General features: G+C 39.9%; 1 protein-coding gene across 3 annotated transcripts in view; it reads right to left on the minus strand.

The window, feature by feature from the left end:
• Positions 1-18540, minus strand: part of PATJ (PATJ crumbs cell polarity complex component) — a 160522-nt gene that overhangs the window by 96707 nt on the left and 45275 nt on the right. For all 3 annotated transcript variants that reach the window (XM_074875879.1, XM_074875878.1, XM_074875880.1), the window contains exons 18-22: positions 7412-7621; positions 6411-6530; positions 3170-3538; positions 1933-2053; positions 666-822 (exon numbers count right to left, since the gene is read on the minus strand). In XM_074875879.1, the coding sequence (XP_074731980.1) occupies positions 666-822; positions 1933-2053; positions 3170-3538; positions 6411-6530; positions 7412-7621 (977 nt within the window). The remainder of the gene's footprint in view (positions 1-665; positions 823-1932; positions 2054-3169; positions 3539-6410; positions 6531-7411; positions 7622-18540) is intronic.

The following is an 18540-nucleotide window of genomic DNA, read 5'->3' on the forward strand; positions in this document are numbered from 1 at the left end:
AAGAAATAAACCCCTCACCTTATTGTTGAGCTGAGTTCCCTCCGAGGAAAGATTAGAGATGAATTAGGGAAGTACTGAGGATTTGAATCAACAGCTCCCAAAAAGCAGATCCAACTACCCACTCACCCAAAACTGGTGGGGAAAGAATGGGACACTTGACAGATGTGGCAAATATCTACAACCAGTGCCAGCTCAAGGTTTCTCAGCACCACTGACAAGACTAAAATTTCCTGCACAGGCCTGAGAGCTGTGGCTGATCTGCTCTTCCCAGAAGGAAGAACAAAGGGAAGGGAAAACCAAGAGGACAGAGCTAAGGTAAGGAACTAAAGGGAGAGCTCCTTAAGTAGTAATGACCAATGCTGCTGGTAAAAGCTATGTCTCTCTCCTCCAGGACACATCCATACTCCCCTCACGGTGGAGTAGGTGAAGTAGGTGGCAGAGCCATTCACACTTTTCTGTCCCAGTACTCAGCGGAGGAAACATGGGAAGTAAACATTCAATAAGGTTGTAAGGCAAAATTCAGCTCCTTGGACAAAAGTCATAGAACTGGCCATCCATGTATATCTTACTGCTTCACGCAGCTTTTGATGATTAGTCAGCTAAGCAAGAAGACAGTTAAGATCATTAATTGAAAATCTTCCAAAAACGGAAATCTTCCTCTGTACCTGCACAACACTGTTGTAGGCTGAGCTAAGGTGGTTACTCTCCCAGATTCCAGCTTCTTCAAAAAACCAGAATCCTCCCCTTTTAATTCTTCCTTTTCAGTAGCTTCCAGATCAACAGCAAGCCCAGGTTCTTTAGAGTCAATCTGAAGCTTTGTACCTGAAGAAGAAAAGGTATAGATGTGAACTTTTGCTTCCTCTGTCCCTGTGTCTACCAGTTATCACCCTTGGAAATAAACCCCTTAGCTCACCATGTTCCAAATGTGGATGTTGTGTGATGATCAAGAGGCTTAGAGATACAGAACATTTGTTTTCGAAGGAAACCACACTAAACGCTTTTTTATAGCGCCTTGCTTCAGATGTACATGCAGTCAAGCAGTAACAGGAAATGCTAAGTCTTAGTGGAACTGAGACATGCTTAGCTACAACTTATGGGCCAGACACTCCTCACAAGAACACATGATTAGAAATAGTGAATCCATTCTTTATGCAGGGAGAGCAGTGCAAAGCCCTGCTCCAGCATGGAACATCAGCACGCTGGGGAAGACTGATGTCATTTTGGTGACATAAGCATCAACATTAATTGAAAAACCAGAGCTCCTTGCAAGACTCATCAGTCTGCCACTGTAGCTTACACAGTGTCTGCTGTACAAGATGTAGGTGATAAAGAAAGGAAACAACCCAACCTCCTTTCTCCTGACCAGCGAGTGCTACCTCAGGCAGGTTGATAAATTTATTTCCCTGATGATGTACCAAATTCTAACCATCCATCTCTGGCCATCTGATAAGGAGAAACCCTGCTTCTGAGCACAGATTACAAAACCAAGGTATGGGGAAATTACCTACCATAGAGTTCACTTGCAAATTGTGGTTGTGGTAAAGTTATCTCCAGAGCCTGTCATGGTTTTTTTTGTTTTTGAAGTGCAAAAATCTGTAAAATCGGCAATCAAAAGTGACTGAGACAAATTCCTGACAGAAATTACAGCCATGAGATATGGAGTCCTACTGGGCACATCAGCTACACAGAAGAAACGATTCTCCCTAGGCAGGACAAAGCTGCAGCCGCTTTCAATATCCCTTGTGACAACTGTAGGTAAAGATTTGGAGGATGAAGCAAGATCATGAAGCTGAAACCTATTTAAGGCCAGACTGTCTTGAACCTGCAGAAGTCTTCATTTGAATATTTTATCATTTAAAAGAATTTGTTTTGGTATAAAATTTAATTTGTAAATATGAAATTTTAAGATAAAAGAAAAGACTTCTTACGAACCTAAGTCCATCTTGTTTTCTGCTCCTGACTGGGTAGTTTCAATATCAAATATGTCTTTTTGGTAGCCACTGTGTGCTGTGGTTCCAGAAAATAGTGAACTTGTACTAGCATTTTCTTCACACTTCACAGACGAGAAAAAAAGTAACTAAAGTTAGAAAGCAATGGTATCAACTTGTACAGCGGTATTTGACATAAACATTGATTTTTACAGCAAACATTCACATTTTCTCAACTACATTCATATTTTTTCAGAAAACTATGAAATACTAACTTCTCATTTATGCTCTATATTAAGAAGAGGCATGTTATGTGCAATTGCAACATAAAGCAACTGTATCTTTCTACTTGCCTGTAATCCAGACAAGAAGTTCTTTACTCTTGCTCCTTTGTTGTTTTTGGGTAGCAAATGTATACATTTAATATTGTACACTCTGGTATAAAACTGTTGCTAGAAGCTGCATTTTAGCCTGTTTATGTACATAGTGCATAAAGGGACAAGCCAAACAAAACATGAAGTTATTGGTGGCTGTGATATTAAATCCTTTTCCACTTCATTTTTTTCATATAAAAACATACATCTTGGAAGCTGGTGCATGGAAGGCTGATATTATCACTTTTTTGTTTCGCGAGTGAATGAAGACTCAGAAAACAATAATTCTCATGATACTTGAGGAGGACATATAAGTAAGAGTTTTGCAATTTACCTGAAGCTGTCTCCTCCTAGTCCTTCATCCACCAGTATGCTTGTTACAGTTGCTTCTGCCATATCATTTTTCGCTCAACTGCACTATCATCTGGCTCAACGGATTTGGATTAAAAATAATGAGGAAAAGAGGGAGCTCCTCTCACTGACATTGCTGCTGAAGCCCCTGGGCTATTAAAACCACAAAGTGACATTCTGCTTTTACTGACATGCACCACATTAGTACAGCTTGCAAAAAAAGAACTGAGCCCACAAGTCAGAGATGGGAAAGACGACGCAAGTACAGGATGCCTGTAAATACACCAACCACAGCACGTGTCTTATTCAAGCAGTTAAATATACCAACAGTAAGTAACCAAAAGAACCTTCCAAAATGTACAAAAGGATAGACTTGTGTCCATTAGAGGTACCCAGATCTCATCTAGTAATTAAAACACTAGAAAGACTCCTTACAGAGTTTAGGTCTGGAATTTGCCTTGAAGTATGGGTCCCATGGTCAGGGTACAGCACCGAGACCAACACAGCATTCCTTACCATTTGATCTTTATTGAATGGATATTCCAGGGACTGTTTCGGACTTAAGTTAACACTGGATCTTAAGTCTTGTATTTCAGTAGTCTCAAGTTGCTTTGCCCATCGTTCTGTATCGAGGTTCCTCTCTGAAGTTGTCTTCTGTCCACGTGATGCATTATATTTCAGGAAGTCTGAATCTTCATACTCATCATCCACCAACATTTCCCGTTCTTCATCCATTTCTTCTGTTCTGGGTTTCAGAAATTCATGCATCTCCCAGGACTCCTTCTCATACTCGCTGTCGTTTTGAGAAAGCTGAAATGACCTTCCCAAGTCCAAAGTTGGTTCATCAACAAGTTCTTCTTTAAAAGGTGTTTCATCTCTGAAACCCTGCAGAAAACATTACAGAAATAAAGATTTTATGTTTCTTGATAACTCTTTTAAAACTATGTTTTATGTTAGGTCCATATTAAAAGTACATCCTGATTTTTAAAGTGAAAATCTTCCACCCTTTGCAGAAAATATGCTCTCTGACTTACAATTTTAACACCAAAAGTAGACATTGCCATTTTTTTTTAAATCTAAAGAAATCTAAGTTGTACAGCTTAGATATTGCTTCAACCATTCAGAATAACCAATCTGGACAGAATTTAGGGAATGAGAATTATTAAATAACACTAAGAAACCTACAAGAAAAAGTATATATAAATCCAGCTAAAGTATCTCTATGCTCCAGACTTATCTGCTATCACTTTATGAATGCATGTACATTTCTTACAATACCATCAGCTAAACAAAAAACAACCTGAGTTTGCTTATGCAACAGTATCAGCAATAAAAAAATAAAAACAAACCAAAAGCCACACTCATTTGTCCCTCCCTTGGGTACTCCATACAATATTGTAACCTGGGGGAGAGGGCAAATGGATGACCCACATCCTCGGGGTGGGGGGAAAAAGGAAGTAATTGACTGTTCATTATCTGATACCCTTATGTTTTAAAGAGAAAAGTGTTCAATTTTCTATGGAATTCAAACCACAGAGCAACAATCAAAAAAACCAAACAACAAAACCAAAAGAAAAGGTATTAAAGCCCATTCTGAAAGATCTTACTCAACGGTTCTTTTTCTAGGATTTGTTGTGTGCCTCCCTAGTTTCCAATGCTCCATGCTTCTCCCAAACTAAACAGGGTGCTCATGAAGTGAGTCTGCAGAGGCGTCTCTGAAATTTTACACCTTGCACCGCTACCAGAAAGCTTGCCACACACAGAAAGCTTTTCCTCTCTTTTCTTCAGGCCATCAAGTATGTATGCCCAAACCCGAAACCAATCTACAGATTCAGAGGTCCTCAATCAAAATGTTTTTCTTTCTGCTTCCTACCCCTTCCCAGATTCCCTAAGGTACTTCACTATTTCTGACCTTTACTGTCAGAATCCTGTTTTGTTAGGTTTGTACAAATGCAGAAGAAAAAAACCCAGACGCTGCCAAAAATGTTTGCATAGTTCAAATGAGAGGCAAGAGAGAAAACAAGAGACAGGCAAGAGCACAAGGAAACAAGGCAATAATACTAGCTGGCACAAAAGCAGAACATGAGCAATCTAGAAATTAGCACATTTTTCATAAGCATCAAATGTTCCTTTAATCTATTTGACCTGTGTACCTCAATCTCAAAAAATACCCAGTCTGAAGAGATTCTAATTCTCTTCATCTTTACTTCATTTCATTTCACTTCGCTTCTGCAGCATCATTCTCCAAACACTTCTGTAAGAGGCACCAACTTCACCGTTGTATAAAACAGTTGACTTAGCTCAGAACCACCCAGCGATTTGTATTACCACCCCCTGATACAGCACTTAGGTATGTATAATCACAGCCTGCTGCACTGCAGTAGCAGACGCTACCAATGGAATAGGGAATACTGCAAACATGACAGTAAAGTCTACTGTTGTAGCATATAAAATCTTCAAGTTCTTTTTTTTTTTTTTTTTAAAGTCAGCTTTGTCAGCACTATGCTAGTGCATAGGAGTGGAAGCCATCATGACACACCACTCTTGGCTCTTATATAGGCAGGTAGGATAATAAATGGATGGAAATTTTATACTAAGCTCTAAGCTACTATCAGTGCTGTCATACATAAGGTAAAACAAAATACAAGCAAATACCTCTGCGTTTATTCTGTACAAACTGATCATTTCTGTTTCTATATTCAGCAGGACTTTAAGATAGAATACTTTATTTAAAAATACTTAATAACATTAGTTTTATTTAGGAAGCAAATAAACAATCTGAGCTGGCAGAGAACTAATTGCTCTGCCAGGAACCCTTCTTATGCAGCTGGAAAACAACCACCTTCATTTTACATCATGAAAATCAGTAAATATCACGTCCAAGCTAATTTCTACACAGTATACCTATATCTTCCCTGTAATACTGCTCCTTTTGGTGGTTCTAATATGCCATTTCAGCATTAAAGATATGTTTGTATCCAGAGTCAGGTATACATGTTTAGCAACAAGAAAATCTAGAATTTATTTTTATTACTGTGTTGCAGTTCTGGATGATCCTTTATGTATTATTTTTTCTGGTCTAAAAAGAATGCTTTTACCAAGGTGAATTAATAAAAATTTGTCAAGGCATTTGAGAACAGATGAAAATTCGAAAATACCCACATCTCTCTCACCCTACACAGGTCAGTATTGCAATATTATTGCCTGTCATCCTGGTATCTGAATTTCTCACTATCTTTAGTGCCTCATCCTCCCATAATAAACAGAATTATTTCTCAGAAAATAAGAAAAATTGAGGAAGAGAGTAAAGAAGTAACTCAAGACACGTAGGAAGTCTATGAAGAAGAACAAATTTCAAGCTTGCCTTACACATTAGACTCCTTTTTTGTTTTGCTTCATTATAATAAAAAGTGTTCTGCTTCCATAGCTTACTTCCTCTGCAAAGCTGAACCAACTACTTACGATTACTAATAACGTAGCATTCCTATTTCATATCCAAGGTAACCCAAGGTATTTTAATGGCATAGTAAATTCGATAAGACAGTCTGGGAACTGCATTGGTAAGTGCCATGCATATGCTTAGTGTTCACAATACAATTAGCATACAGTTAACTATTGGAGTCTTTTTCAGAGGGAATCCAGCCTGAAGTCCATCTGACACTTAAGTCTTATGTGAAGGACATACCACTTTTTTTACTTTAAACCACAATTTCCTGTCTGTATAAACTTAAGTTGAACCAAAATAGTAACGAAATACCTGTGGTGCTTCAAGTATCAGTGAGAAATTAATATTATCTATTGCTTCTGCAGATCCAAGGCTGGTTTTAATGTTGCTGGAATCGACACTGTGCATATTCTCCTCCCCTTTGCTTTCTCCCTAAGAAAGGCAATCAAAATGATGAGTTAGGGAAACAAGCAAAAAAATTCCCATATTTTTCAATAAACTAAAAGGGAGAGGAAAAACTAGCCATTAGAAAGGTGACAGAATTATAAAAAAGGGAAATCATAAATGGAGAAGATGAAGACAACAGCTTTTATTCTTAAGATGTTAGTACAGATAGAGTAAAAAATAAAGAGATGCATAAGAAAGACAGACAAGTACAAGGATATGAACAATGAAATATCACTTTTTCAAAAAGGAAAGAATATCTTTAACAGCCTTCCTACATTCCTATTTCACCACTCCTCTACCACTTTGAATTACAAGCACTTTCTATTAGATGGTGCTTTAATTAATTTTGCCTGGGTGCCCTTGATGAACAATACTGCAGTGTTCTCAAGTAAACTACTGTCTGTTCCAAAGCCCTGATTCTAGAAAAAGGAAATTCTACTTGAATTTACAGTCTTGACTTCAAACAGATTAAGTTTCTTTGATGTCAGTGGAGCTCAAGCAAGCACTTAGCAGTGTCTTAAAGTGAAATGAACTTCAGCACATATTTAACTGATTTGTTGAATTGCTGACACCATCTTACACCTATGCATAGGGCCAGGGTGCACAGGTTTGCCCAGACATGTGTTTGGATTCCATCTGGATGTTCTTTCAGGAGAAACTTGCTGGTCTTCCAGTCAGACCTTTTGGATATTGAGCTGCCCATTTGCCAGCTAGCCAAAATTTCTGGACATGTCAAGGTATATGCATAGCAACTTAGTCACCTTCCACATGCATACATACTTCTACCCTGAACTTCTCCCCCCAACAGCAACCCAATCGACACATGTCATAGAATCAAGTGGAAAAAAAATAAAATCAGTCCTTACCACCAAAGGCTTGCAGATTCCAAGGGAAACTGTACCCGGAGGTACAGATTTCAACACTTCCACCGCCTCTGCTAAAGTGGCACTGTCCAAATATGTCTGATTTACAAACATCAAGCGGTCACCCGGTAAAAGCTTGCCCCCACGTTCAGCTACTCCACCTGCCACCAAAGAGCTGATCACAATGGCTGTTCTTGTTGGATCTAAGGGATCCTGGGGGAAAAAAAAGAAAAAAAAAAACCCCAAAATCCAAAAAAAGTCAAAGCCCCCAGAAAGCTGATGTTTATTTTGAGTATGTAAAGAACACTTATGCACATTCATCATCTAATGCTACAGAACTGAAGCTTGCTGAGACCTTCAAAAGGACTGTCTACTAATACTGCCAAGGCTTACAGTTTACAAAATGAAAGGTTTGCAGTAGGAAGATATTCTGTCACTTGCCTAATCCATTAAGAAATTTTAAGATCCGAAAGCTGACTGATACCCTGCCTGCCCTCTTACAAACACAGAAACGGCCAGGCCAACCTGCAAATAGAAAAACAACACTGGCACTCTTCCACAAGCCTCCATGCAGTCTGTTACGTGCTAATGTTACATAAAATAAGCATTCTGCATGCCATTCAAGAGCTTCATAGCAGCAAAATTAATGTTAAAAGAAATCATTGCAAGATTAGAAATGTAATTAAAAATATCAATTTAAAGTTAAAAATCAAAACCAAAACATTCAAGAAATAGCAGTATACCTTTGCTATATTACTACAATGTTCCTGCTTTGTCAAATCTGCATGATAACTTGTAAAAGACATTTTCTTCATCCATGAAGCTTCCTTAACAGACAATACAGGGGACACCAACAGAAGAGTAACTAAGATTATTACTGAAGACAGGGAACAGAGTAGTGGTATACACAGAGGAATGTGAAGTAGAAAATATTATACACATTGGAGAGGCTATAAACTGATGCAAAGATATTAACTTAATTTTTTTTTCCAGTATTAGCCTTTGTGTTGTGTCATGTACCATTTCTATCACACATTCAGCCATTTAAAAATTAATCTTCAATCCAATGAAAAGATCATAAGTTATTATACAGTGGCAGAAAGATACACAAAACAAATTTATGGGGGTTTTTTTGTTTCCTTGGGTTTTTTTTAAGATTAGAATTAGCCTTTCTCCCCCTTGCTAAGGGCTCATAAAGTTCAGAAATGCTCCTTGTATGCACTGGGTCTTCAAATGCATAATCATGTATTATTTTTCCCTCAGGACTTGCATCTTATTCAGGGCATGGGAGGAATAAAAAAAAAAAAGGGCAAAATTCAAATCACAAAGACCACCATGAATTCAGCACCTCAGTGTTAATTTGAAAACAGGAATGCTTTTTTAACTCTTTATTTTTATATGACTATACATTGCTTTCCAAGGGAACATGTTGGGTTTTTTTTTTTTAAGGTATGTGCAAATATATGAGGCAATGAATGTAATCTCTGTAAATGGCTGAAATTAGAGAACTGAAATTAAGAGTTCAGCAGGAAGAGCCATGCTGAAGCTGAATTGAAGTAAACACATATTAGTAATAATTCTCTCCTGTTCTACTGCTTAATCCTGCCATTTCATAATCTTCCCAAACACTGGGTATCTGCATTGTACGGAAGAGGCTTCCTTGCGAGTATCATGTCTTGATAATCACGCCCAGCAACCTCCCTCTGCTGCGCAATGGTGTTCTGCCTACTGAGCCCGTGCCAATATGCTTGGGCTGTCCGACTGTTTATGCTCGAACCTGCCTCACACAATGCCGAGGGGAAAGGATTTCATTTGTTTCAAATAGCAGGTTACTCGTGTTCTGCATATGCTTTGGAAATTTTTAGAAACAAAACAAACCCAAATGCAGGAGGTCCAGAAGAAGAATCCAAAGGATTCCAAGATGTAAAAAAGAGAGGTTTTGCTTTAAGAGTGTTGAATTTTCAAAATGTAAAGTTATTGCTGCCCTTTGTGTAGAGTCTGCCCTGCCTGCCCTTTCCGACAAAACCATGTGCCTAACTACCCTCATGACAGCTGACCACAGAACAAACACTTTTTTTTTTTTTACACAGACTTTTGCGATGTTCTTAATTTTTGGGTTTGCTCCAATGCAAAATAAAAAATAATCTTTGGACTTCTTTGCAAAACCAGGATTGTGTTGAGACAGCCATTTTCAAGCAAGTAAGGCACCGTTCACATTAGGAAGGCTTTGCTAATAGAACTAAACAAGCAAGTTTTCCTATCACAGGCTCATCTTGCCATGGCAGGCAAGGTTTATGCTGGTTCCCTAAATGGGTGAATGCTCTCTCAGCAAAACTACACCTTTGCTGATGCAACAGCTTTTATAATATGACTTTTGCTGGCTTAGCTATATTGATAAAAAATGAACAAAACAAAACCGGCACTCATCCTTACTGATGCAGATAAGCTGACAAAAATTTGCGAGTGAATGACTGGCCCAATGAATTATGGTGCTGGCTGAGAATGTGGGAGAACCAGGTTCAAATCACTGCTCTGTCTGATTCAAAGCTGCTCTTTTTTTGGGTTTCAGATCAGAACCACTTAAGTAGGACATGGGAATCTCACCATTAGCTTCTTCTATGCAGATATTCAAGGTCAGTGGCCTAACTACCATATTTCTGATGAGAAACAGTCCTGCTTCAACTTAAGTTTTCACTGAAATAAAAACATTTTGTCTTCAATAAATCATGATGTTTTGGTAAGAAATAATTTAGCTGAAAGTGTTCCAACCAGCTCTAATCCTCATGCTGAAAACGAACATTGAGTTCCTGCAAACTTGTGCAGTTCCTATGCAGTAAAGTTTGAAGAACAGCGTGGTTATCTTCACTGCTTCACAACATGCATGAGCATAAGCCGCGTATTGGAATTGCTTCCTGAAGAGCAGCAGTAGAAATCTTCTTAAAAAGGGGGCCCATATTAAAAACCATTGATCAGGCAAATACAAAACAGGGGTTGTAATTACACTGCTGTTTCCAAGCAGAGGGAGCTATTGTACAGGAAGAGAAGAGCAATATAAACTACACAGTGACAGGGCTAAGCCTGGAACGTGAGCAGTGCTGTAAAACCTGGAGTGTTTGTTACCGGTAACCGTGAATCGCAATGCGATTACCATGAGGAATGCAACAAAAGCCGCACGTGAAGACACAGACCTACTGAATTTCAAGGGATAATCATCAATACATATTATCTATAATTTAACATGAGGGTGATTGTAACTGTGGATTGCACCGTGCTTTTCTCATCAAAACAAAAGGAACAATGTTTTTTTGAAACCTTGCCTTATGATTTACACTCAAACCCAAATGCACCCTAAAGAAAAACACCTGCTAAAACAAGACAGCAAACACTGAATTCACATTCACATCTTGTAAACAGCGATTACAACTGGCCTGCGTAGGTTGCTGCCTTGTTTTTAACATAAAGCAGTGCTAGCAGCAGGCTAAAAACCAGATTCTTACCTTCTATACTAACTGCAAAAGGCAACTTCACTCCCACAGTGCCCTGATGGACTTCGGGGCCACATCCATGTTAACAGACCAGCTAGAGCCATTCGAGGTTACTAAACAGCATTAACTGCTACTGCACACCTACCCTAAGGCTTTTGATTCATTTTACTTGGCTCACATTAAGCCAGATAATAGTGATTTTTAGTCACTAACAGTCAGGACTGGATTTCAGTCTGCTTTAAAGCAAAAGGTTCATTTACTTGGATGTTGTTTACAGGCTGGGAAGAAACTCCCTCCCCAAACCCAGAGCTAAGATGTTGCTGTAATGGTACTCGGCTGGAATCAGAAGTGACTCAACTTTAATAGTTCAAGAAATTATTACATGACTTGCATTACAGCAGAGGGAGTGTGTACAGGACAGCCCCATGCAATTTGGTCATCTTAAAATGGGCATGAACTGCCTTGGTACATTTAAAGAGGAACTTTTAACTTCAGTTTACTGAAGGACTCCTTTACACAAATGAATCATTTATGAACAATAAGGAAAGGAATCGGACTGCAAAGTAAGGCTATCAGGAGACAAACACCCTTAACTCACAAGCATTGACATGGATTCCTTTTTTAAAACAGAATTACGTGTAAAAAAGTTTGCCACTCATATAAACGATGAAAGCTGACCACTGCCATGCACCAGCAGCAGTGCAGGATGCTGGCCTCCAGGTAACCCTTTGAGGAACTAGTATGTTGTAGCTGTTGTCTTTTCCTTTGTGCTCGAGCCAGCCATAGAGTATATGAACTTGTGTAAAATAGTCACAATTTATTCATACTTAGCACACCATATATTTAACTACGCTGAACCATAGGTTTTCCCTTCCCCCCTACTGCTCCTCATCAAAATCCACAAATGTTTCCTGGAGTCCAGGTGTCAAATTTTTCTTCTTATTTTCAGAGCCTCATTTGTTCTGGATTCATTTAGCAGTGCAGAGTCAAGCAGGGGCCACTGCAGTTGCTGCCTCTGGGATCCCTGGATTCGGAGCAGCATGAAGTCTCTTAAAAACCTGAGCTCTGCTAAAATGTTAAGAGTCCCAGGAGCACCAAGTTAACAGAGTCATACGTGCAATGCTGCTGGAGCGCGTAACTTTACCGTGGCTTCAAGTGAGGGATTCGAACTTGCCATGGGCACCAAAGATTCACACTCAAGTTCGCTAGCAGAGGTCCTTAGGAAGCAAATCTGGAAATATAACCAATACAGCTTACCTCTGTCCATCACACTGGAAAATTAAAATGACAACCGACTGACTCTTTCCCCGACCTTACCGGCATGTGAGGTTTCTGCAGCTGCCAAGAGAGGGCACTCCAGGCCAGCCCAGCTCCCGCACTGCCGGAGGCGTTTCATGCTCTGACAAGTCCATCCCCATCTGTCCAGCCCCCAGCTCCAACAGAGCCCTCGCTATGCGCAGAGGATGAGGAGCAGTCTCTCCAGACAGTAGACTGTAGCTATAACTCGATTGGATGTAAGCAGCTACCACGTTTTCTGGGGTTTTGTTTGTGTTTTCCTTTTTTAAAGGCTCATATGAAAATGTAAGACAAAGCTGCGGGTGACTGACATTTACTGTGCAAAGTCACTCTCACTTAGTTACAGGCTATATTAGTTTTGGCATCACTTAAGATCTAAATTCAGCTAGCCTGACTTCCTAGAATATTTTAGCTTTCTTCAAGCAACAAACTGCCTGCTACCACAAAAACACTCCTCTGAAAACAGACATCAAAAATAGCATGGCAAAGGATCCCAAAAGAAACAGTTTGAAACTTTTTTTCCTGTACCAATTTTGATTTATCTGAACAATTTTACAAGTGCCAATTTGTATACTGCAGGTTTTTGCGAGAGAGCCAAAACAAACACATGTTAGAGCTCAGAGGTCAGAGCAACTCAGCTTCATTACATTTTGCATGGGACCACTTCCAGGTCTAACATACATATCCATATTTAAAACTCTTCAGTTTGCAAGTGAATAAGATACCAGACTGAAAGAGTCTTAAACACAACGCTGTAGCATACTGTACAAGGAACATACACTCATCAACAATGAAAAGGACCAAATGCATTTTATGTTGGCCTTACTATTATGTAGAACAAAGGCAGAACTGCGCGTGATTTACCTGTATGCTCAGTGAAATTACTCAAAATACTCAACTGCGCTCTCATTTTGTGAAGTGCCACTCGTTGCCTTTGCAGAGCCACCCCCCACATACACACCAACAATGCCAATCGGATGCAAGAGTCAAGAACAATAAACAACCTGCAGCCTTTCCAAAGGCACTAAGTACTTCCCCACAGAAGGGGAAGAGAAGAGGAGCCACCTGTGAGTAAGGTCCAATTCTGTCCTTAAGGTGGCCTCAGTTTAGGACTGAGACTCAAGGTCCAAACCTTTTGTTCATTCACCTCAACATATTTACAGGAGCTGGCTGTAGGAGCTGCCAAAGCTACTCTAAAGCCTGAAGAAACATCCCTGAGAAAGTCCACAACTAGTTTTTGTTAGATCCATTGCACGGGCAATCAGACTGAAATTCAAAGCGTTTAAGACTTGTTTCTGCCTCTTCCACTCATATTAGATTGCAGTCAGCAGGACTACTTAGGAAGACAACTACACAATGCACAGCCTCTGGCTGTACCAAAGAAATAAACTGCAGGCTGATGTGCTGAAGTAATACAAACTTAAATACAGAATGGTATTCAAGAAGGAACGCTGAACTTTTCTGTGATGTAAGGCAAAGCACTGGAAATAAAACATAAGTATTTATTGATCTGCAGTGAGGGAATAAAGCAATGAATTTCAGAAGGTCTAGTGTGCAGCCAGCATTAATCAAAACTTCTGTTGTGGGAAATGTCAGCAAAGAAACAGGAATTCACAGAGAAAGAAAAAAACATAAACAAAACACACAGAGCCACACCCAAAGGAGAAGAGAGAATGGCAAAATAAGAGTAGGTGGCACAATGGGTTTCCCACACCGGGCTTTCATCATCTGCGATCTGAAATCCTATCAGTCTTCTACAGCAAGAATGAACATGGTGGCCAGCAATTACTCAAACCCACGTAGGTCTGGCAGAGCTGGCAAGCGCTACGCAGGCAGCGTTCATCTGCTGCGGAAGAGGGATATGCAGCAGATAGTTGGGGACGAAAGTGCCTCCAGGGAATGATCAAAAGAAAAAGATCTTACACACTACTGCTATTCTCAAATAATAAGATCAAAAGATAGGCACTGACTATGGTAGTTTTGAAAGTGTCACCGTGCAGTGGGCTCAGGTGCATGTCACTATCTTTTAATTTATCAAACTTCTCTATCAACCTATGGTTTCATCCGCCTTTCATATTTGCTCTCAACAGAGCTAAAGTCACAGGGATTACATTCATTAGACTCTCTTAATATCTTATACTTTCAGACTATCCAGCTCCAGAAAAAACACACTGAATGCTGACTACAGGGAAAAGCCACAGAGATAAGAAAAAAAACCCCTGAACTCATAAGGAAATGGAGGAAAGCCACTGTGTGATGAGATAAAGAAAGGATAAGAGATGTGTGGGAATAAAGAAAAAAATACCAACGAGCCAAGGGAAAAAGTATAAATGGTATCACCTATATAACCTACAGTCAATGGTCTTAATGCACATTCTGAGTTTGATAAGCTTTCAAATTCAAATTCACCAAGACAGCCCAGCAAGCACTTCCACCAGTTAGGTATGCTGACCTCAGCACAACATGTTAACAGTCTGTGGAAGCCCAGTATGTGTTTTCAAACAAACCAGAGCTCTCTGCATGAAGAGCTTGCATCATAAACAGCAAACACATGAATTACAGAAAATTTGCCACAGAAAAAGCTGCAAAAGAAAAAGGGGGAGACAGGACAGGCTGTTTTTTGCAACAAGGATCTGCAAACAGTGACTTGGCCCGAAGAAGACTTGCAACAGTATGGATGGTGGAGAAGACAGAAGATGAGGCAAAAAAGGTTGCTCAGAATTTTAAGGCTACTGCAAAACGCAGTGAGAACAGACAGAAAAACTCCAAGTGCAATAGTACTATTTGCATTTGGGGAGCAGCATCCTCCAGAAGGGTGAGGTATTAAGAAAACAGAATACCTCATAACTTCCCTGAGTTTTCAGAATTCTTCATGCTTATCCATCAGCACCAACATATACCTCAAATCTCATCAGTTCAGAACAACAGATTTGGAGCTGTCTGGGTTGAGCCTTTACACGCCCATTGCTCCACCATCTCCACGCGCTCTCTGAAGCGCAGCTTTTAGGTAAGCAGCACTCATTTGCACAGTTTCTTCTAGTCTCATCTACATTATCTTACCCTTGCTGAGATTTGCCAAGTGTTTAACAGAAAATCTAGCTACAGTTTTGTCCCTTTAAATTCTCGCCTTCTCTTGCAGGCAGAAGACATCTGTGGAATAATAATGAATTTCTTTGGTTTGGGGTTTTTTGTTTTTATTAAAAGCTATTCTTCCTAGCAGGAAATGAAAAAGAACAACCAGATTGTAGAATTTGGGGGAATAGGGAAAACATTTCTAAAGGTTAATAATAATACTGCTTAGCATTTATTTTAAGGATATGCGACAAACCAAAGAAAAACAGATGTTCTCAGTAATGCTCCAGTTTCTCTGCAAACTCAGGTATTGTCCAGAGCACTGGCTGTTGCAGCTCGCATAAGACAGGAGGGCTGTCCCTAGGACACACCACTCCACCCTGTACATGAGATTCCTTCCTAACTTCTCACTTAGAGCCAGAGTGATGCCCCCCCTGCCAAGCCCAGCATCAGGGCATACCCAAGCCCTAACGTGACGTCCTGCATCCAGCTTCTCTACCTCAGCAAGCTATTCCTGTGTATCTGCCTGTATCTCATGCTGAGATACACAGTCTCTTTGATTTCTTATTAAAGTGGTTTCTGGTCTCCCAATGCTTTTAGTACTGCTGCACTGAGGTTTTGGAAACCACTAATCACGAACACCCTAGAAACTTTACCAGGAATGTGCTCAATTGCATTCACCAGCTCTTCGGTCCTGAAAAGTAGTATTTAAGCTGAACTCCAAGAGAATTTTTCAAAAAGCTACATTGAATTCAATTCATGACACACTATTAAGAATTATTTTCCAAATGAAGCAGCTTAATATGATTTAAAGGATGCAGAACTTTCCCATAGGGGGAGAGAAGCAAATCCTCCGTGAGATGAGTACCAACACAGTTGGTACTGAGGCTTACAGAACTTTGATGTTAATGAATGTGGATGGGTTGTAGAGATGGGAGAAAAGCTGCCTTTATCAGTTTTCCCAGTACCAAGCTGATAGCCATTGTAAAACTGCTTTTTAATACAGCTGTGGAGCTTTTGCCAGTAAACCACAGGTTTCCATCACATGATCAGGTGAAAATGTGCTTAACAAGGACGTGAATATGCTTCTTTGTTCATAACAAACTTATCACAAGACAGACAAAGCTCAAATTATCACAAGAGGGCAAACGCTTAGCCAGCAACATGTCAAAGCATTCCCGCCCCGCATCTCACTGTTGAACAGTCCAAGAAAGAAAAAAAATATCATCTAGTTGAATACCAACATTTACAAATAAGAAGTTGGTTTGCTTTTTTGTAACTCTACATCTGGAGCCTGTTTGTTTGGGGCATAAAGAAAAAGAGGAAAGATATTTGGAGACACTTAAATTGCTTCACTTCCTGCCGTGAATGACTATGCAGTGATTTTGTTATAAAAACCAATTGTTTCCCATGCTCCCTGGGAGAAGGACGAAACGTAACCTGCTGAATGTGCAGCAAAAAAAAGACTTCAGTTCAACAGTAAGAAAAAACTGCTAATGATAATCAAGATAAGCCCAGGCATAAGGCTGCCGTGGAGTTCCTATTGCTAGACTACCATAAGAACCCCTTAAGTGCTGACACAGGCTGATGAAGGTGGGCACCCTTCACGCTGTTTCAGGTCTGAGTATGTGAAGTTCAGAACAAATGCCTGTTACTGCTTCTGTGGATGGGTAGATATTTACACCCATGTTGGCAAGGACCACTTGGAGGAGGTGAGTCCATGAGCTCCTACAGCCCCACAGGTCTGTAGGGCAGCTGGTAATGTGCAAAAGCGGCTGGAGACAGGGGACTAACCTTTCCAGCACAGAGAGAAACAGCATCTCACAGGCATCCTAAGAGCTATGTAAACCATCAACCCTCTCTAACCCAACCCTTGCCCTCTCCAGTTTCACGCACTTTGAAATAGTCGCTTTAAAATACTCTGACTTCAAAGCACAGTAAATTAAGCTTCACATAAAGTCCATTCAGCTTTTTGTTTAATTTGATAAAAGCTCATCAGACCATTCAAGTTACCTTCTGGTCAATACTGCCTCAAGAAATCTGCAATTCAGCTACCTGTGGTTTTTCCAATATTTCTGTAAAACATTACTGACAGGATCTGTTGGCCTGCATGCATCAGGTCTTTGGTAAACACTGTTTCAGGGCCAATCAAAGTACCTTTTATATTATTGTGATCTCTTCTTTTTCTCTAGAAGCCTTCATCTTGTGTGACTTTTCTTTCCTCTTGCTCTAACACCCTGGGATCACTGTCATTTTTATACAGCATTTCTCCTCTATTTTAACCTGATGACATATCATGCCCCCTTCCATTTTAATTTCTTTCTAAGAAAAAGGATTGGTCTCAATAACAATGGCTTAGCTCTTGACTTGCTGGCTAGGAGGTTTAGCTTCAGGCCAGACAAAGTTATTGTTAAGCTGGATACTTTCACGTCTATTGACAAAGAACAATAAATATGCTTACCGTAGCCCCTTGCATTACAGATGATCCCAAAGCACTCTACAGTGTACTAGGTCCCTCATTCACCATCAAAACATACTTGCCGCTAACTGTGCCAGCAACACTACATAAAAGTTAGTTAGGAGGTGAAAAAGAGAGCAACTTTTCCAAGTGAAATTACAAGGAAATTAAGGGAGGTAGAGTATATTACTTCACAGAGAAGTTGGCCAGAAGACCAAACAGCACACCTTTTTAATGGCCAAAAGGGGGGCAGGGGTCCCTGTTTAAGATAGAATCACCAGCAATGCAACGCTGCTCCTCAGGTCTCTGCTGAGCAGGATGCGTTATCAGCTGAAGAAAGCACACCACACACAGAGCCTATTGGCATGGCTGCTGCTGCCTCTCCTCCTGCAGGTTTTTCATCTGAGCATTATCAAGAAAAAGCAGTGCCTAGCCTAAGAGCTTTGACAAGATCCCAAAACAGTGGTGACAATAGAAAAAATACACAGAAGATTTCATTTTAAGACCTCTTCAATATTTCTTATTTAAATAAGCCATCACACTAGGAGAAAAAAAGTCCATGAAACCGATCATTTCAAAGAATACACAAAGCATCAGCCACCCCATTCACCTGCCCTCTTGCCCAGTATTGACCTTGCTAGCAGAGCAGCAATCCCAAAGATTTTAGATTTCCTACCACATAATTACAAATTAGGACATTCAGCAAAGGGGAAAAAAGATTTTTTTATACATAGTGATCATGGGAAGCTGAACAGTATTCTATATAAATACAGTCCCATTATTGCAAAGAGGTAAGTCTACTCTATTTCTCTAATGGTATC

Source organism: Strix uralensis, chromosome 8, assembly GCF_047716275.1.
Source record: "Strix uralensis isolate ZFMK-TIS-50842 chromosome 8, bStrUra1, whole genome shotgun sequence".
In the NCBI taxonomy this organism is placed as follows: Eukaryota; Metazoa; Chordata; class Aves; order Strigiformes; family Strigidae; genus Strix; species Strix uralensis.